Below are 22,599 nucleotides of genomic sequence, written 5' to 3'. Positions count from 1 at the left end.
GATAATTTTTTGTATTTTATTTTTTTATTTTTTGTTGTAGTCATGCCTATTTAACTACCTTGATGTACATGTTTTTTTTCTCTAAAAAATGTTCAATATAAAAATTTAATTCATGAAATAAAGTTTTAAAGGGGAAGCACTTGGCTTCCCCTGAAAAAACTTGGCTACTGATATATATTTGATTTTTAATGCTGACTGAGATTTGGCAGCATGATAGCCAGGTTTGCCAAGGGCTGAAAATTCTTTTTATGAATAATATGAAAAAAATCTGTGGACACATTTTTACTTAATATCAAGACAGCTCAAAAGGACATAAGTCCTTAAAGTTTAGCCACAAAAAAATACCAAATTAAAAAGCAATAAAGAAGCAATGTGACACTTAACAAATTTGATACTTGTTCATACACACACTACTCAAAACACGTAGGTAGTATACACCATGAGGGTTGGACTGGAAAGAAAAATATATTTTTTTAAATTCTTTTCTTTTTTATAGTCTGTGAGGGCAACACCCTGAGAGATGGAGTAAATTAAATATAATGTGTGGACTTTGACAATAAATAGATTCTGAAGGTTTTGCACAAGTAAAGTGCTTTCAGTTAAAGTATTTAGATTACAGATAACCTGTGCAATAAATAAAATAAATAAATCTGCATCCATTGTCAACCCACTGCAGAATGTGGAGGCCTCCTCAACAAGTTATGTTGAGGGAATGGACCATAATCTGCCACACTGGTCCATTGCAAGTTGGCAGATTGACTATATTTGGTAGGCAAAGTCTCAAACCCTGGTCTGCTCAAAGATCATGTGCTATTGCACTCTCGCTACACAATATGAATATAAAATTTTATAGTATTAATATAAAAATTTGGGACACAACAGGAGATTAGATCTCGGTGAGTTCACCTTTGGGGAAACGTGTTTATCACTGGAATAAGTTTCCTCCCAGGATAGTATATATGATTTATTGCCAAGTGCTGAAATTAAATGCAGGGACTTAAATGCATCGGAGACAGAGCTGAAGGAAGTGTATGGTAATGAGTGTCTTGGTAGGACGGCCATATTCCGATGTGAGGTAGTTTCTCTATCACGACAACTTAAAAACAAAAACCTTCAACTTAACTTCTGTGGCAAGCTTTTAGGAAACCTTCGAAGTATTTGCAATGCCAGTCCCCTGACATTGCAAACCAAGTCCAATACGGCTAATATGCTCACATCTGATGAGTATGGGTTTGGCACACCCAGGGTCCTGAGCTGGATATCATCATTCTTCTCTTCTTGGTGATTCTCTCTCTCTCTCTCTCTCTCTCTCTCTCTCTCTCTCTCTCTCTCTCTCTCTCTCTAAGGGTAACTGGGGAATTTTTTTTGGCTGGTGCAGCATAAGCCTCAGGCTTCCTTGCACTATATAGCTAATAATAATAATATTGTGAAGGCAGTGACCACCCATAGTTGCCAAGGTTCTGCCACATTCCCCTTCTTCACCGGACTTTGCCCTGTGTGATTTCTTTCTGTTTCCACATCTGAAGAAAGCTCTGAAAGGCATGTGTTTTGCTTCTGATACAATGATGCTTACAGAGCCACAATGGAGGCATTTCACAGTCTTTCGAAAAATGGCTTGCAAGAAGCATTTAATGCATGGCTACGATCATGGCGAAAGTGTGTAAAGTTCAGGGGAGAGTATTTCGAGAAAGAGAAATCCACAGAAGATTCAAATGATGACAATTAAAATAAGATCTTGCACCAGCCAGTGAATTCAATGATCACCCCTCGTAGAAAGGCCAACAGGATTCAAGGACAAATTGGAGATTCTTTTAGTGTTGGGGAAAATTATTTGAGGGAGCAGCTTTTTTTTTTTCTTTTTCTTTTTTTGCTGATGCAGAACAAGTTCATATTCTTGAATTTTTGACTTGATTAAAACTAACATTGACAACACTTTGTGTGATTCACCTTGTATAGCCGTTTCTAATAGATAGTGATGAAATGACTTTTTCTCCATAGGAAACATATGAAGATGTTTTTGTAGCAAAATCTCTTCAGATTCCATGGTTTGTTGTAGCCGGTAATCATGACCATTATGGAAATGCTTCAGCACAAATTGAATATACGAAGTATTCAAATAGGTGGTGAGTGAAATATCTATTCAGATATATTTGTCCTTATATAAGATGTCCAATAATATTAAACAAGGAAAAAGAAATCAAGGTGTTAGAATGCTTGAGCTAATTAAACATAATTGTAATTGCTCTAGGTTGGAATTATCATACTATTTTATTTATTTCTTTTATAAATTTTTAAACCAAAAGTTACTATAGTCTGTGAATTTGTCTTAATTGTATTCATTTTATTGTTATTATTTTCTTTGTAGATGACTATAAACACATCCATTTTTTTATAATCCTACATTCAGGAATTAAAGAAATAATTTCATAATTTAAAAAGTTTCAAATAAATGCATGGCATGTATTATCATGGCATTATATCATGTGATATTATATTGATAATGATATTATCATGTATTATCATAGCATGTAGTGGCAATTTATATTTATTTTCAGCTAAATTTCTTGACATGTATTTGTAAATTGATAAAATATTGTAGAAAAGGAGAACAAAACTCCACTGAGTAGAATTAACATGAAATGATTTGTTTGTTAAGTGGGTGCAACAGTGAGTCACTGGGATCAGTGAATGCTAAGAACAAAATGAAATTGCCATTGTTGGTTATGGTATGACACTTTCTGATTTTGCCAAAAAAATTATATAAAAAATTAAATAGAATAAAATGGGAAAATCAGTAGTGAAAGGAATTAATTACATCACTGGCCATCTGGAGGAAGGCGAAAGGTATACAAACTGACGTTCACAAAAAATTCAGATTCATTATCTTATAAACTCAGGACTATGCCACTGGAAAATGATAAAAAAATAAATAAATAAATAATAATAATAAGAGAGAGGGAGAGAGAGAGATTAAACTTCCAAAATTCATAATTTTTGTAATTTCAGAAATGATTTCTTTTAACTGTATCCTGTGCAAAATATTTTCATTTTGTGCATTCTTTTTAACATGCAGAAAGAGAATGCCGGCATAAATACTACACCATACATTAAACTAAGAAACACAGTACCACAGGCCTTTCACAAAAACGTGAGTGTTTTCTTTTGGAGTATTCATAACACTTTGTGTGATATAACACAATCTGAATAATAATTCACTCTTCAAATATGATAATATTTGTATAAATATTTTACAGAAACTTTACAGAATACTTAAGAAAATAGAGAACTTTCAAGATACATCTGCAGTAGGGGAGTACTAAGTGCGTAGTTATCCTCGAATCCACCCGTGTGGTGGATTATATGGGCATTTGGAAGAGAGAATTTTCTTTAATGTAAAGTTTTAAACTGGTACTATTAACTGGTACAAGAAATTAACCTTTACAACACAAACCTTCAAAAAAAAAAAAAAAAACACGAGTCAGTAACCACTAGAAAAAAAATTCACATGAATTAAGACAGTTAGATAATTCTAAACTGACGATCATAAATCCTGTTTTTACTTAGCATAACTTCGTGTGAAAGAGTTTTTATGGGACATAAGAACCTGGATTAATTTGTTTAAGAAATTCAGAATCTTATCAGATCAAAACTTACAAAAACCTTTTACTGACACAAATACTCCATTGGTAATAAAGGAAAAGAAAACAAACATAAGCTGTGTGCCATGTTCCCAGACTGGTGCAATAAAAAGAACACAAAGTAAAGTAGCTCAAAAATGGTTTTATTTTTATTCAAAGTAATTACCACCTGATTGAATGCACTAATTACACCATTCTAAAAGTTTCTGAAAAGAGTCAGCGAAGCTGTCCAAAGAGATGTTCAGTTTAGCAGTTTTGTGTTTTTCTTTATGCCCTCAACGTCCCAAAATCTCTCTCCTTTGAGGGCAATTTTCACTTCAGTTGTCTTTGAAACACCTGTACATAGAATGCAGCATCGACTCTCTCCCCTTTAGGTACAGATTGTCTTGTTGGTTCCAGACACGTTCATCTTGCATACATGTTAAATGAATGCTGAGAGCACCAAAATCTGTGATAGACAAAATATATATATATATATATATTTCTTGCGTTTAATATGAACAAAGATGGTGATTTTTTGGTACAGCTAGCACATGGAACAGAAAAATTGGGGTGGAGGGAATTTTCATGGACTATGAAAAAAAAATAATAATAATAAAAAATACAAAAAATATGAAGTAAACAGAATGAAGAGATGAAAATGATAAGGATACTGTTAACAATAATAATAAAGTTTTGCTGATCATGGTACAACATAAATTACAGTCGAATCTCATTAATACAAAGTTCAAGGGACCTAAACTTTCAAGTTTTGTAGTAACGAGGCCTCCAAAAGTGTCAGTTTTATTTTATTTTTTTTACTTATGACTGTATATGTCTAAAAATAATAATATCAAAAATAAATTAAAAATAAATTTATTTAAATTAATAAAAAATAATAAAACAAAAGGCTTGTCTAACAATACAGTAATAAAAATAGCACATTTTTTAAAGATTTGATTTTGTTTGTAAGATTTGTAGATAAGAGAAAAGCAATTAACAGAAATGAAAATATTATGTAGTATATATTTTGATGTATACAATATTTTAGTATCACAGTAAAAAAAATTACAATCTTAATATAAAAGGAGACATACAAACCATTAACTTTTTAATAAATTATCTAATTTAAAGAAAGAATCAAATGTTGTTTGCACAGTTTTTGTCCTATATGCATTTTTAACTATAACACAGGCATTATCAAATGCAGTAGTTTCTTTATCAATGTTCCTGCAGGCTAACACATTCTCTATTATGCTCAATGCATTTTGGGCATTTTTTTAGATGACTGTGCCTGTATGCTTTTTCACTGTCAACTGTAACAAAAACATCATTGTTTTGCTTGGTGCTCAGCAGTCTGGTGTTGTCATTGCTGTGTAACAACTTCATCATCCACCTTCAAAAACTCTTCAAATTTGCCAATTTCTTGCATTTAATATGGACAAAGATGGTGATTTTTTGGTACAGCTAGTACCTTTGAATAAAAATCCACATGCTCCTTTAGATTCCTCCATTCCTCAATGTTGCCATCACATTCATCTGTTGGACCATGTTTTTTGATAATAATTTCTCCAAAGACACTCTTTCTGAAGCAGTTGATTATTACACTTGATGCAATACTGGCCCAAGCAATAACAAGATTACGGATAGCATCCAAGACATTCCAGTTTTGCTGCAAATTGCTCCCTCCTATGTTGCAGATCAATTGCATTGATCCAGTAACTGAATAAAACTGGTGGTATTGGGAGGTAAAAAACAACAGCCGTATGTTTGTCAACTTAAGTGTCTTGGCAGAATGTGCTGTATGTACAACCATCTAGAATCATCAAAATGTTCCTTTCTTCTGTCCAGTGTAGATAATCAAGACTGAAAAATTTTGACCGTAAGCCAAACACTTCAGTTGGCCTCATAATTACAGGGGAGTTGGTCAACTTCTTTAAAATACACCTTGGCTTGGAAAACTTACCAATCACAAGTGGGCATAGTTTTGTACTGCCGTCTGAATTGTAGCATAACAGAAAAGTGAGTTTGTTTACTTAATTTTCCACCATGACAAAACTCTCCTCGAACAGCAATTGTTTTGTTTGGCAGCAAATTATAAAATAAACCTGTCTCATCAAGATTAAAAACATCCTTTGCCTCATATTTTTCACAAACATTTTGTGAAACCAAGTTATTCCTGTCTTTAAATCTTTGGAGCCAGCCACTGCTGCATTTAAAATTCCATGAACTGCTGCATTCAAATTCCATGTTGCTGAGCTAGATAATTTGCCTTTTCTTGCAAAATTGGACCCTGATATTGGCAAATTAGATGCATGCATTTGTTTGTACCACTGAAAAACTTTTTTGTTTCAAGCTCCTCATGTTTTGCACCATGAATTAGTTTCCTGTTTTTTATCGCTGCTCCAGTGTTGTACCTACTTTATCTACAATACTTTTCAGTATTGTAAATAAAGTAAAAAATTATCTGATTTAAAGAAAAAATCCAATTTATTGGATGTAGTATTCCTGTGCAGTGTCTGTTTTTCTTTGTTCCATCCTATCAGGCTCTTGTATACTTTTCAGTTTAATTTCCAGGCTTAATTCTGTCTGTTTATATTTTGTCCCCCTAACATGCTAGATGAGATTTAATACAAACAAGCTTTAAATTAATTTAAAGACACAAATTCCAAAAAAGACATCAGCTTAGATAAAATGGCACAAAAAATAGATTATACTGTACTGTAGCAAAAGACTTTTTGAATTGGCATAACAATTACAACTGACCTTAATCCCGTGGAGAGCGAGGGAGTGCATGTGTAAAAAAACTTAGAAAAACTGATTTATTCTTTTGTTAATTTAACAGCTCATCCATCACAATGATGTTTCTCAGAGTGCACTTATGTTGTAGCTACCATAAACTGGTTTTGTTTACACAAAATTAAATTCTAACAAGTCAGTGCCATCCTTCAGAAAGCAGGAAACCAGGTGGCCAGAGGCAATAATTGGACAATATTTGTATTAAATCAAAATAACAGGCAATAATTGGACAATATTTGTATCAAAATAACAATATTTATTTCTCATAGGGTGAAAACGAACTTTTTAGTACATATTAACTGAATTTTGCAATAAATGAATATATTTACTTAAAAAAACCTATCCTTTCATAGGGAAATGGTATGTGCTTCATATAAACGCATGCTTTGTATAAAACAAGTTTGTATTAACAAGATTTTACTGCATAACAGACTATTTTATTTATTTATTTTTTTTTAATAATGGAAATGATTGTTTTACTCTTTTGGTTACAAAAAAAGTAAAATATAATAATTTCCACTAGTAAACATAATCGTTTCCACTTTGCAGATTCAATGCAGAATAAGTAACCCAATTCTGAGGGTATAACTCCAATTTCTTATTTTATTATATTAAAAATACTTTATTTTATCCAAGTTTTTTCATTTTTAAAATTTAGATTTTTGACATAAGCTGGTCTTATAATTTAGAAATATTTTATAAATTTATTTCTTTAATATTAAAATATTAACAAAATAATTCTACTGATGACCTTGAATTCATAAAAATATTCATGCAAATATTTTTACTTTATGCAGTAGTATGTGTCATTTTTAATTATTGAAATAATTCTATCATGTACTAAGCTTTCCAATGACAGCAACTCTGACAGTTTTGAGAAGCCACTAGGAAATGCTTTTTTGTAAGAGAGGGAAACTGAAATTGAAATAGAAAAATTTGGTAGTTTAATAGATGAAACCAGGCACTCAGGGGAAGAATTGATGAAACTGAAAAGGATTGAACTAAAAATGTATGGAGCACAGAGGTGGGAGGCAGGATAACTGCAGGCAAATCCTAGCCTCATTTTTTTTCTAGGAATTTCAGAAAGGCACCACCAAATATGGAGGATGTGGAAAGGTCAAGGGAATGACCACCGCATATTTCCGTAGCAATATAGCCTTAGTTGCTAATGCTCCTAAAAACCAAATAACAAACATTTCAGAAAGAGCTCTTTTTCTCTCTCTGAGATGTGACAAATGACTACAGGACAACAGAAGAGTAATTTTAAAGCACTTTTGTGCCATTTCCTGTTTTATATGTTTAATGCCCATTGTCATACTATCCCTAAATGGAATGTTTTGCATAGCATCTGTCTGCCACTATTTTTTTTAATGTATTTTTAACTTTTTGTGAAATTCAAAATAGGGTTCTATTAATTAGAATTTACTTAATTTATCCTACTTTTTATTATTTATATTTCTTATGCTGCAATGCATTTTTTTTCATCTAGTAACTCTCCTCTTCCCCCTCCTGAAAAACAGCAGTTTTCAGAAAAATACATAAAATAAAAAATTCATTGTATGTAATTAATTTGCCTTTTTTTAAATTAACTTGTGTTTTTTTTTTTTTTTTTTTTGTTTTGTTTCAGGCACTTTCCAAATTATTATTACAAGAAGACATTTATTATTCCATCTTCAAAGGCTACAGTTGATATATTGATGATTGACACTGTTTTGCTCTGTGGTAACACTGATCCTAAAGAACAAGATGGTCAACCACTGCAATATCTTCGTAATCCATCTGTGGCCAAGAAACAATTATTATGGATTGAAAGAAACCTGAAATCGTCCAAGTATGGTGATATTTGTTTTTATTGAAGTAGTGTAATAATTTTCAGTTTAGATTTAATTATGCAATCCAGTTATCATTTACACTTTATAATGGTTATAACTTCTAACCTTCCTCACTGTATGGAGAGGATTCAATAATTCAAATCCCATCAAGACATGGTATTTTCTGAGTTAGTTTTGGTCAAGAATTGGATCCTCCCACTTTGAACACTGGTTTTTCATCCATATCTTTAATTCTTCATGTGCATAGCATTATCACTTGAATTGCATAAATTAATATTTCAATCCAGTTTACCTAACTGGACTAAACATACTGATTTATGCAATTGAACCATATGTAGCCGAGTGGTCAGGAGCGGGAGTGCACTAGCACACGCTCTTTGAGTAGACCGGGGTTCAAGTCCCTGACTGCTGAATACGGTCGATCTGCCAACCCGCACTGGACCAGCGTGGCAGATTATGGTCTATTTCCCTCAGCATGAATTGTTGAGGAGGCTTCCATCCTGCAGTGGGTTGATAATGGCTGCACTTTACCTTTTTATTTCCTAATAAATGCAATATTCAAAATAAAAATAATCTAAGTTTAAAAATTATCATTCTTTAAATTTGTGTCTGTGGTTATTTCTTTTACATTAATGGTATTTTCAATTTAATTAATGTTGAACAATGCATTTTTTTTTTTTTTTTTAAATTTATTTATCTGTTTTTTTTAATGAAAATTTTTTTTAAGGAAAATACAAGTTTTCATTAAAAACTTGTATTTTCCTTAAATTTTAACTCTGGACTTTGTGAAGATAGCTTTCAGGGTAATTTATAGAATAGGAAGTGTAATGTCGGGTAATGGTAAAATTTTTAAAAGTAATTTTTAACTTTTTTGTTTTTTGTGTTGTGCTAATTTGACATAAATTTATATAAAACTATTACAATTTCCATTATAAAAATGACCTTTTAGAGAGGTAAATAGCTTAGTTATATGGTGAAAATTACAACTTTCAATGTGTTGGAACGAATTACCAAAAAAAACAATGTATTATTCACATTACGATATTTTCATAATACCTCCATTTTTTCCTACAGGATGCAAAATACGTTTCCATGATTTTTTTTAGTTTGCGCCAGCCGGAAAAAAAGTTGCATAAAGTCGAATTTATGTAAGTTGAGTATTGCATAAGCCGGGGAGTGCCTGTATATATTGTAATTAAGACTCATAATAATGTCAAATGTTATCAAATCAACCGTAAAGAATTATTCTGTAACCCAAAGTTGAAACCAATCAACTGGTTTCACCTCCAGAACGTTCAGTGTGGAAAAACTCGATTTAAACAACATGCACATCAATGCTACAATTCACCTTGTTAACCAGAAGCATTCCAGGTAATGGGATATGCTCTCTCACAAATTCACCACAAACCGTGTTCACCTTCTGTCATTAACATTTCATCCCAGGAGTTTTCCCCCATTGAACTTTCTGGACTCGAATATGGTTTTAATTTCGCGGTAAAAAGTAACCAATACCCTATTAAAGATTGCATTATAGAACTACAGACCACACTTGGGAACCACCCAGATAAAAATCGTATTTTCATGAAACCAATGCTATCATAAACTCCTGCCTTACATCATGGTCCAATATAACTAAACAATAACAAATTAATATATGTAAGTTAAAAAATAACCCTAGCATCGTTATCTAAAAAGACGACACTTGCTATTCTAGATAAAAGGTTTATGTACATAAAATACAACAAATCCTCTCCGACACCCAAACCTATAAAACTGATAATAATTATACTAGTTCAAATTTAAAAAATAAATTAGATACCCTACTTAGGAAGCTAAGAGCTAACCATGAAATAAACTTACATACCTTACAACAAATTGGCATCCGTAATAACATTTTACCCCACATGTTTGGCATCATCAAACTCCATAAACCTGCCCCCCCTTTATGTCTGATTATTTCCTACAGCAAATCTACTTTCGCAAATTTATCTTCATTTCTGGTAAAGATTATCTCCCCTCTTATGAAGCTTTCTAAATTTTGGGTTTATAATACACGTCACGCTTTTTTGAATATATATAAACCCCATTACGATCTCCAATAATGATTTATTAGCTTCCTTCGATATGGTGTCCTTATATAATAATGTTGACCTTGATTATACCTTACAAAGGTGCCTCCGTAGCCAGTTGGGCAGGAGCAGCAGTGCATAGTACATGCTTCTTGATTAGACCGGAGTTCGAGCCCATGCCCACCAAATACGGAGGATGTGGAAAGGTCAGGGAATGACCACCGTATATGACCGGAGCAATATGGCCTTAGTTGCTAATGCTCCTAAAAAAAAAAAAAACCAAATATACCTTACAAGCCTTACTTCATCTTCCATACATCACTTAACACTGACAGCATTTTAGAACTCGTTACTGTATTAATAAAAATTAGACATTTCCAAGATCAGATGTATGAACAAATATTCAGACTCCCCATGTGTCTCGGAATATCAGCCCCCTATCGGAAATATATCTGGCCACTGTAGAACATCAAACTCTCCAACCATTCCCAGCAGGTATTAAACTTTATATTCGTTATGCCGATGATGTTCAAATAATTGGAGACAAAATCACCATCAACAATCTCCTTACCAAGTTTAATTCTATACACCCCAGATTAAGATATACCTTGGAATTGGAAACAAATAACACAATTAATTTCCTCAACTTAACCATATATAAGTTGGGCAATAGACTACAGGTAAAAAACAAACACAGGCAACTACCTACACTTTCATTCGCATCCCCCCCCTTAGTATAAAAAAAAATCCGTTCTTTATAATCAGGCCTTTAATGCCTTAAAATACTGCTATTCACAAGATGATTTGGCTTTTGAGCTAAAATATCTCGCAGAAAAATTTACAACCAGGAAATATCCCAGCAAATTAATTCAATAAACTATTTAGCAGTCAAGGACAAATTTCATAACTCTAACAATCGCATTATAAAAAAAGCCTAATATTTCAAATACTCATGTTATTCTTCCTTACCATTGTCAGATCACCAGACATCTATGTCAAGTTTTCGATAACACAGGTATTTCCTTAATTTTCTCCACTTATAACAAATTAGGAACCCCCTTTAACAGATACAAAGAAACCCACATATATGACACAAAAGACATTAATAATATAGTTTATTTAATCAAATGCCAGTCTGATTTCAATGCATGTTACATGTGCATACTATCACATTAATAGTTTTGGGACACATCAAGGAAATAGAGAGCTCTCTCAGCATGTGTATACTTACAATCCTAACCCCTCAGTCAAGGCTGCAATTACCATTATTAAATTAAATTCAAGCTATACACTCTAAACCAGTTGTTGCCAAAGTGGTCGATATAACTTTGTTAGGGGCCGATATAAAAATATAAGACATCATTGTGCGGGTACTATTTAATTCGGTTAACTTGGATTACCTCCATCCTGAATGACAATGCAATTAAGAGTGAATTGTGGGAACAGTGACATGAATAGGACCTATAAGATGGAGCAAGGTCATGAAAATAATTACGGAGGCCAATCAAGTAGGCCAAAATGAGGTATTTACCAATAAACGGATGTCGGTGGTTCCCGCCCGGCCAGCGTGGTGGGAACGAGATTGCAACACGTACGTGATTGCTTATTTACTGGCGCCTCCGTAGCCAGGTGGGAAGGAGCAGCAGTGCGTAGCACACGCTTCTTGATTAGACCGGGGTTCGAGCCCGTCACCACCAAATACGGAGGATGCGGGAAGGTCAGGGAATGACCACCGCATATCATGGAGCAATATGGCCTTAGTTGCTAATGCTCCTAAAATGCAAATAACAAACAAACAAACAAACAAGCTTATTTACTTATACTTACACATATTCGATCCCAGTCTCATTTTTGCACATCGACATACAAGTGAGCATTAATGTTCTAAAATTCATCAACATACATATTATAATTCAATCGTTATTCATTTACGAACTAAACTTCTCTATGTTGAAGAATTGAGCAGGGCTGGTAGATTTATCTATCCTATAGAAATACGTGAGTAGGTATATAATGTGTTTAGGGCTAATGCGTCAGGCTGCGGGAAAGTATAAGTTAAGTGCAAATGCATCATTAATACACAGCCAATTCTAAATTAGCAAAATATTTGCAAAGGCAGCATCATTTTAAGTTACATCTCATATTGTGAATACCTTCACAACGAGTTTCCATGGTATTGCACTACTTTGAATAAGTAACGCTTCACCCAAAGGAGAAGACTAATGTTACTTATTCTCAGTGGATACCACTACCCAGATGGCACCGTTTCACCTATCAGACTTAGAAAAGCAAAAAGGTAGAGGGAAAGTAATAGTAGGAGTGGAAGAGGAAAAGAAACAGCGTATGAAAGGGACAGTAACTCCTTCAACTCATAAACTCCTCGAATAGGCAGCACTTCCCCAGTGAAGGACTGTTGTTACCTATTCTTGGAAACTCTGAACATCATCAGGCTCCCCCTCGTGCCTGCCGTTTCAGGGCTATTTGGCCCTTCTTCAGTGGGTGGGTAGGTACCCCAGTGATGCAATGATGGCAAAACAGTTATGAAGTATAACTCCACAATATGAGAGATGCCTGATGGTGTATGATGTCATACATACATACATGTCATACATCATACACCATCATCTCTCATATTGTGGAGTTATACTTCATAACTGTTTTGCCATCATTGCATCACTGGGGTACCTACCCACCCACTGAAGAAGGGCCAAATAGCCCTGAAACGGTGCCATCTGGGTGGTGGTATCCACTGAGAATAAGTAACATTAGTCTTCTCCTTTGGGTGAAGCATTACTTATTCGAAGTAGTGCAATACCATGGCAACTCTTGTGAAGGTATTCACAATATGAGATGTAACTTAAAATGAATGCTGCCTTTGCAAATATTTTGCTAATTTAGAATTGGCTGTGTATTAATGATGCATTTGTACTTAACTTATACATAGTGAGTAGGTATGTTATTTAGACTTATTACTTTTGCTTACTTGACTTCAATTTTACTTATTTTGTTACAACCCCGGTAACCACAATGGCAGCTTCAGATTCTAAAAAGAAATGCAGACAATATTTGAAACTTGGGTTTATTGCTTCATTAACAAACGAAACGATGCAACGAAACCAGCAAAATTGAAAGATCATCTTCAAAGACCATCCTGATAAGAAAAATAAAGATCTTGACTTTTTTAAAGAACTGAAAGAGAAATAGACACATCGACCAACTATAAAATCATTTATGAAAGCACCTGCCGAAGCTGACAATAAACAAGGATTAACAGCCTCCTACAATACTTCTTTTAATATAGCAAAAAAAGGAAAACCATATACAATTGCAGAGGACATTGTTATACCCATAATCAAAGAAGTAATTGAAACCATAATGAAAAAAGATTCTGGCTCTGTTTTAAAATGCTTACCATTGAGTGCAAATACCGTGAAAAGGCGTATTGGTGAAATGGCTGAAGATGTAGAAAATACTATAGTATCAGAACTCAAAAATAGTAAGTTCTCCATTCAACTTGATGAATCTACATTCGATAATTTTTCTATTCTTATGGCTTATGTAAGATATTATAGTGAAACCAAACATCAAATTATTGACAAATTTTTATTTGCAAAATATCTTGAAAGTGATAGAACGGGGTTTTTTCAGCGATTGGAGGAATATTTAAATAAGTATGATATTCCATTTACTAATATAACAGCAGTAGCCACAGATGGCGCACCTCCAATGGTGAGCCGTTATCAAGGTTTCGCTGCCTTTTTGAAAGAAAAAGTTCAAAGTGTATGTACTATTCACTGTGTGTTGCACTGAAACCATTTGGTGGCAAAAACTCTCAGTGGCGAACTGCATGATACTCTAAGAGTGTGTATTAATTCTTTTAATCAAATTAGAGCTCATCCTCTTAAATCATGCTAATTATTTTAAACAGATGTTAATTTGTTTTTGAGCGATGAAATGAAGAGAAATAAGAACCATATTTTCTACTTTGTGGACTTATTTTCAACATTTAATGACGTACAGACCCGTCTACAAGGTAAAGATGTCACGATTATTCAAGCTCGGATGATTCTTTTAGGCTTCCAAGCTAAATTAGCCTTATTTAAATCATCATTGTTACGAAAAGATTTTCAGTACTTTTCAAATCTACTGCAGTTGGAAGTAAAAGATGAAGACTTAGAAATATACACAAAACATCTTCAAAATTTGAGTGATGATTTTAAATTGCGCTTTGCAGATTTTGAACACATGCACATTCCAGATTAGATTATTACGCCATTTTCTGCAGATATTGAAAATATCGAATGTAACTTACAAGATGAACTTATTGAATTGTCAGTTGATCTTGAAGCTAAGATGCTTTTTAAAAATAGGACTTTGTTACTTTTGTATGAATATAAATGTAGAAAAATATCCAAAACTTTCCAAAGTGGTACTCCCCTTTTTGCTTGCATTTCCAAGCGTGTACATGGTTGAAGCTGGTTTCAGCCATGTTAATTCCATTTTAACGAAACAAAGAAATAAGCTTGATATAGAATTCTGTGGCGATTTAAGGCTGAAACTTACTAATTTTGAACCCAACATTGCTAATCTTGTCAAGAGTCACGAAGCACACCCTTCATTGACAACGTTAGTAAATTGTATACTAAGTTAATAAAAGGCTTCTTTTCATATATATAAGGAAGATTGTATTATTGTTATTTTGTTATCTAAATTAAATTTTATATTTTATATATCCCTCCTATCAAATATGTAATGTTAAGAAGGACGTCAAAAACAAAAACGTATCCCTTTGACGTTAAGCCAATATAATAATATATACTATATTATATATACAATAAACACTGTAATTATAAAATAAACAATCTAAAAACTCACATAAGCATCTTTTTTTCTTGTCCTATTATAATTATGTAATAGTAAAATAGAGGGTGTCGATAAAAAGTCAAACTCTTGAAGGGGTCAACAGTCAAAGAAGTTTGGTGACCCCTGCTCTAAATCCTCGTAAAAGAATGGTGCCATCTTAATACTAAACTCGACGTCCTAAACACTAAACTTCCGGTTTCCTTTTCCCCTATATGGAATCTCGCATGCATTAAAATACCACATATTCAGCAGATCATTTCGGATATTTAAAGTTTATGCCGATTCCCTGTTCAACCTTTTCTAGTGCCAACTGAAGATGATCTTAATGAAAGTCCATCATTCAGGACTTATAGGCCTTATTCCCATTTTAATTTATCATAACTTTCAGTTTTATAATTGACAATTAGGGGATGACGTGGTGCACCGCTTCCTCCTCTGAGCTTAATTATTTAATTTCTAGTTTTAATCTACGATTCTTAACTTTTGAATTTAATTTTTAATCAGAAACTTTCCTATATCCCTTTCACAAATCGTGTATCTATAACGGATCATTGAGGTGAGTGCCGTTTTTATTAAGCCTTGACTAAGTGCATACTTTCTTCAATAATTTAATTTAAAAAAAACTTACACTGTGCTGCCACTTTATTGGTACACCTACCTAGTAGCGTGTTGAGCCTCCTTTAGCCTTAAAAACAGCCTGAATTCATCTAGGCATGGATTGAACAAGATGCTGAAAAAGTGCAGGAATGGAGTACCATGCAAACATGAGTGTATCACGCAGTTCCTTGAGATTTATTAGAGGTGTAGGCCTGCAGCAAACACCCCTTTCCAGCTCATCCCAAAGATGTTCGATAGAATTGCAATCCGAGGACTGAGCGGGCCACTGCAGCAAAGAAAAGTCATTGTCATGTTCCTGGAACCATTCCATAGTGGTTCAGGCTTTGTGCACTGGTGCATTGTCCTGCAGGAAGTAACCATCTGACTGAGGATAAACTGTTAACATGAATGGATGCACTTGGTCAGCAGCGATGTTTAAGTATGATGTGGCATTCAGACGTGAATCTATGGGTATCAATGGTCCCAACATGTGCCAAGAAAACATTCCTCACACCATAACACTTCCCCCACCACCTTGCACAGTAGTCGTCAGACATGACGGGTCCATGGATTCACGTTGTTTTCACCAAATTCTGAGCCTTCCATCAACATGATGCACCAGGAACTTCGATTCATCAGACCAAGCAACTGTTTTCCAATCCTCAGTAGTCCAGTGCTGGTGTTGCTGTTCCCACAGGAGGCGTACTGTCTTTTTCTTTATTGATAACAAAGGTACATGATGTGCCCGGCAGCTGTTGTAGCTCATTCACGACAAAGTGCAACTGGTGGTCTGTTGCGATATTTGTTCTGCGCACCAAGGTTATATTCTGATATGATGTGTGACGTTGTGGCCCGTTGTTTGCTTGCACAATTCTAGCCATCCTCCTCTGACCTCTCTCATCAACAAGCATTTTCTTCCACAGGAGTGCTGTTGAGAGGATGTTTTCTGTTCGTTGCACCATTCTCGATACACTCTTGAAACTGTGGTGCATGAAAAGTTCAGTAGGGCTGCCGTTTCAGAGATGCTTTGTCCAGCACATCTTGCACCTACTATCATGCCACATTCAAAGTCCGTTAGATCACTCCTTTTCCCCATTCTTGCTACAGTTTGTATGCTTAACTGATACTAGAAAGGCTGTTCTTCTGCATTTATGTCCCCAACTGTGGTCATGTGACTTGCAACGTTGTGGGACAAACCATTTGTGTACACAGCAGGGGTATACCTAATAAAGTGGCAGCACAGTGTAGATGTTATAATATTTTCCCATTAAACTTCTGTAACTAAAAAAATAAGCATATTACACATCAGTGTCATGTGAGTTGATTGTTGAATCCTTGTAAGATTATTTTAGGTCTGAGAGGTACTCTGTGCAAATAGCCTTGATCTCAAATATAATTTAGAATCTCAAGAAACTATGTAAGTCTTCTTGCATTAATAATATATACTTAGTGAAATTTATTACCATTAAAATTCAAATTCTAAAATAATGCAATATTCTACCTCACATTTTATAAAAACTTTGTTTTATGCATTTATTTTTAGGGCTAATTATTTGTTTGTGTGTGGACACTTTCCAGTATATTCTATAGCAGAGCATGGAAGTACAGCATGCCTTGTTGATCATCTCTTACCGTTATTACAAAAATACAGGGTTAATGCTTACCTAAGTGGGCATGATCACAATCTTCAGGTTGGTACCATTTAGTTGTAAATTTCTAAACAGTTTAAAATGTATTATTCTCTAGTAATATAGTAGAAAGTTATTATAATTATAATGGAGATTTTTGACAAAATCTTCATTACAAAATATTTACAGTATGAAAATTTTTACAAAAAAAAATTATTCTCACATAATTCCTTCACGGAGAGAATTCTCTGTAAGCTAAGAAGCAAACAAAAATACAAATAAAAATAAAACAAAATCTTCATCATTTATGAAAACGTTTGTCTGACCCCATTTTAATCTGGTTTCCTGTTACATCAGGAAACCAGATTAAAAACAGCCTAGTTTTTGGTTGCTAATAACAGGCACCATTCTAAAAGATCAGTGAGCATGCATTAGTCTGTACACAAGAATGGAAATAACACAAATTAACAGTCTCAATTTCAGCATGCATATTTGGAGAGTTGATTCTATGTCTGTATTAGTGCTCACAAGATCATGCATCTGTCCATCCTCTCTGTAATAATTTTTCCTTAAATTTATTCAAAATACCCACTTCCTTAACACAAGATGGAAGTTTGTTCCAACAATCAGTTACCCTCTGGCTTCTGGCTGAAAGTAATTTTTCACACACATATTGTTCAACAATTCTCCCTCAATTTAAATTTATGTTGCTTTATGTGCATTATCTGAGCAGCAGTACAGATGCTATCAGTATTTAGTTTACTCAATCTATTCAAAGCCTAAACATCTCACTCAGATCTCCTTGCAGATGATGAAGCTGCAATTTGCAGAACTATCATCTTTTTAGATAAGAGTACCATTTTTGTTCTCCTCAGTAATCTTGTTAATCTTTTTTTTTTTTTTTTTCCCTTATTCGTTCAACTGATCACTCCTATAATCAAGCTTCAAGACCTGCATGAAAGTCTGGAAACCTCATTTTGCAATGTGGCCTAACCATTGCCTTACATAGCAGAATAATTTCCTCCTTATCCCTTCTGCCAGAATTCCTGTATATCATTAACAAAACCCAATGAGCTATCCTAGCAGTCTGTCTGACTGCACAATTATCTCCAGGGCTCCTTTGGGCTCTACTGTTTTGAGCTACCACACAATTGGTATGTTATTCTGGGATTACTGCTGCATACCATAACTTGCATTTGTCAACCCTTGGAGGACTCCAATAATAAATTAGTCCAAGGAGAGCGGTGCCTACTGATAACCACCATCTGTCTTCTACCAATAAACCGTCCCTTTATCCATTGCAGTAACTTGTCTCTAATGCCATCCTGCTCCAATTTGTATGCCAGTCTTTTATGTGGGTCAGTATCAAAGGCTTTGATGAAATCTAAGTATGTAATGTGAAATTTATTTTTGCAGCTGGTTCCTCTGTGTTGCATCATAGTGCCCTTTGATCCATCTTTGTGAATTGAGGAGACATTTGCACATCTTCAAGATGCAGGGGCTTCCTCTGAATCTAAGGATGTTCTCATAATTATGGCTAAAGATGTTCTTACCTCTTTTGCACCTTTCATAATGTAATTATGAAAGGTGCAATAGAGTTTGATATATATCTGGTATCCCCATCTCTAAAAAATTCTTCACATGTGAATGTAGATGGAAAACTTCAGTTTGTCAGCAACCTGAACAGGATCATCTACCATTATACCATTCATATCTAGTGGACCAATGTGATTCATTCCTTTTCTAGTATTAACATAAGTAAAGAATTAATACTTTCTTTGCATTCTTTGCCAGAGGATGTGTAACCTGCCTTAGGATATGATTCCATGGAAAGAAGTTAAAAGTGGTTCAGTACAAAAAGAATTAGGGGGTTATGACACCCTCCAACATCTGACTTAGATCTGAAATTTATCATGCATTATATGCAGATTGCTGAGAAAATACTTAGTGTCCTGTCTGTTATACAAGTAGATATTAGAATGGTACCCACCTTCTGTATAATATATAAAGAAGGCAGTGATGAGATGGCATTTAGAATATTGTATTTTCTCTCTGGATAGGCTGCACAAAAAAAAAATAGACTTAGGAAGGGTTAAAGGGCAACCAGATTGATGAGGGTTGCTAATCAATGTTCATATGAAGAATAGCTTAAGAGCACATATCATCGTTAATACTGCAATACGTCATATGTCAAAAAATACCAGTTTGGGATTATGGCACCTTTTAATCAAAATAATCAGTTCTACCTTCCTGCAAGAGGTCGTATGTGACAGGCCAATAGCAAGGGAGGAGGAGCATGCACAGCAGCAATAAGACCAATGTCTAATGTATTGCACTAAAACTTTTTAGTATGCCCTGAGTGTTTATTTATTTTTTTTTTTTTGACATATACTGTCTGCAGTATGATGTATTGGAGTATCAACAACGATATTACAAAGCTTGGCAGCTAGATATCTTTGGTGGAGAGGAATCTTGCTGGAGTTTAAAAAAACATTTATCCCTGGGAAGATTTCAAGTCCAATTCTGAATCCATAGTTCCTCACCTCCAGTTCCTCCTTACAGAAATCTGTATAGTGTTTCAGTTAAAAGGCACAGGGTATTTATTAGTTTATGTTTAGGCTATTTATTGTCTGGACCTTTTTTTGTCATATTTCTGGTGAAATTTTCGAATTTCACCATAAATATTTGCTGAAATGTAAAATCTGCACAGTAAAACTAAGTATTACTGTGTAGATTTTATAATATCTAAATTTAAATCTTATCTAATCAGCTGGGTTTTTTTTTTGGTTTTTTTTCAGTGGGAAAGTTTAGTCCAAAATTTTCTTCAGTGTATCTCTAAAATGAACAGAAACCAATTTTATTTAAAGAAGAAATAAAACAAGCAGTGTTGAATGTAACATTCACTATTCAATACGTACATTTATTTGTTGTAACATTCATTTATTCAATACGTACATTTATTTGTGAGGGGAATTTGTGTTGCATCTACTCATGCTGTAGCTGTATTTTATTTTATTATTATTTTTTATTTAAATAAAATTGGTTTACATTTATTTCAAAGACAATTTTAAGCTCACCTGAGAAGGGGAATAATTTTCTCCTAAAAAAAAAATTTAGATAACATCATTATTTTATGCATTTTTCCAAGAAAAAGTTAAAATGTGTTGACTTGTGTAATTGATTTCAATAATAAAGTTATAATCATATTTTAAAAATAATTTATGAATTCTGAGGTGGGGTATAAATTCTTTTTTTTTTTTTTTTTTTTTGTTTTGTTTTTTTTGGAACTGTGCAAAATCTCCAGTATCAATAGATCTCAGGGGAGGGGGGAGTGACCAACTTATAAAGGATGTTATTTACCCTTTTGTTAGTTTTGATTCTTTTTTTTTCCCCCCTTCTCAACCTTGGCTATAGATTAGGTAACTTTTGCCTTAATTGATCCATATGTTTGCTATTCTATGTATTTTTCCTCTAAAAAATTTTCATTTTGTAGCATATATTCTGAATTTGATTCTGTATGGTATGTTATCCTGCCTGTAAAGAATAAATATATATTTTGTATTTGTTTTTATATAGCACATTAGTCCCAAGAATACAAGCTTTCCTGTGGAGTATTTTGTAAGTGGAAGCACAAACTACATTGACACTTCTAAAAAGCATCTTGATACCATTCCACCTGGATCTCTGAAATTTTCTTGGGCTGCACTTCTCAGTTTAGGAGGATTCATGTACATTAAATTAACACCACAGAATGCAACTATGCAGTTTATTGAATCAAATGGAAAAATTTTATATAACTACTCATTTGGACCAAGACTTTGAAATAAATGAGTGTCTGTCGTGCAACATCACTCATGTTTTATACTTAAATTAGACCTCGTCTCATATGAAATTTGAAAATAGAAAATTGCATTTTTGGATATAAACTTTACATATTTACTCTGTTTTATATAAACTTTACAGTATCTGTTTTTTTAATTGCAACCTATTTTTTCTAGTGTACAGCAAAATGTAGTTTAAAATATTGATATTAAATGTTTTTTATATGAAAGTGTTCATTTAGTTTTGCAATCTTATTTTAAACATAGCATCATCGACATTAATAAAAAAAAAAAGAAAAGTTTTATCAATCTGAAAAAGATTGATGTGTAGATAATGACAAAATGATTGTGCTGTGAAGAGGGCCATTATTTTCTTTGCGTGACCACCTTCTGAGGAGACAATAGTAGATATTAACTATTACGATAATTATACTTCTTAATGGGAAGTACTGTTTAGAAAATGTCAAATAGTTTCTAGACTGTATTAAAATACAGTAATTAGTACAAAATTCACCTTCTAGATGGCTGTGAAATACACTGGTGTTCAAAGAAAGTGCATCACCTAGGATTTTCACATTTCTAACCCTTTTTTGCGATGGTATGTTACATTAATGACTAGCATCACAAATAGAAATATGAACAAAAGATATTTATTAATAGTTAAGGCAAAGCTAAGTAATATTTGACAGGTGCTCTCAAAATATTCCAAAATGAGCATTTGCAACCTTTATGCAACAGTTTTGGTAAACACAACAATTATGGCTGAAATGTTATCAGAAGCCCTCAATTTGCTTCAGTTTATCATTTCAAATGGAAAACAAAATGAAAAGTTCACCAGGTGCAAACTAATATTTAGTTAAATGGTCTCTGGCCCTGAGGACAGCAGCACACCATTGAGGCATTGACAAGATAAATTTCTGAAGATAATCAACTGATAGTTCGTGGTTCCAAACACGAATTATGGCTTCCTGAAGTTCACAAAGGGCCTTTGGTTTCTTTCTGTCAACTGCAGATTCTACACAATGCCAACAGTTCTCTATAGGATTCAGGTTCGGGCTGTTTCCTGGTTATTTATATTTTATTACCTTAGACTTGGCGCACGATAGCCTTGATGCTGATGCGCCATTAAACTTCCAATAACTAACTAACTAACTAGCTGTTTCCTGGCCAGCTAAGAGTTGTAATGGACCGTTCTTCCAACCATTTTTTTACCTAACAAATTTAAACACATTATTGTTGCACCTCTAATGCAGAAACGAAGCTAAAGTAACTACAGAAGTGCCTACTTACAGTTTTTGCCCTATGACAAGGAGCAGAGTCTTTCTGAAAGATGCAGTTATTTGGCAGTTGAAGTGGTCTCTAATGGTTTGCAG

General features: G+C 33.7%; 1 protein-coding gene across 1 annotated transcript in view; it reads left to right on the top strand.

Annotated features, from left to right (window-relative positions):
- The window catches only part of LOC150091675 (tartrate-resistant acid phosphatase type 5-like), a 50,464-nt gene extending 29,189 nt beyond the window's left edge, over positions 1 to 21,275 (top strand). The window contains exons 3-6 of the mRNA XM_090385172.1: positions 1,999 to 2,123; positions 8,044 to 8,247; positions 17,321 to 17,468; positions 20,982 to 21,275. Coding sequence (XP_090241298.1) covers positions 1,999 to 2,123; positions 8,044 to 8,247; positions 17,321 to 17,468; positions 20,982 to 21,227 — 723 coding nt within the window. The 3' untranslated portion in view covers positions 21,228 to 21,275. The remainder of the gene's footprint in view (positions 1 to 1,998; positions 2,124 to 8,043; positions 8,248 to 17,320; positions 17,469 to 20,981) is intronic.
- Positions 21,276 to 22,599: the final 1,324 nt, after the last annotated feature.

The sequence above is a fragment of the Mastigoproctus giganteus genome, chromosome 1 (genome assembly GCF_048544385.1).
Source record: "Mastigoproctus giganteus isolate SK-2022 chromosome 1, ASM4854438v1, whole genome shotgun sequence".
NCBI lineage: Eukaryota > Metazoa > Arthropoda > Arachnida > Uropygi > Thelyphonidae > Mastigoproctus > Mastigoproctus giganteus.
This window is presented reverse-complemented; position numbering and strand designations above follow the sequence as displayed.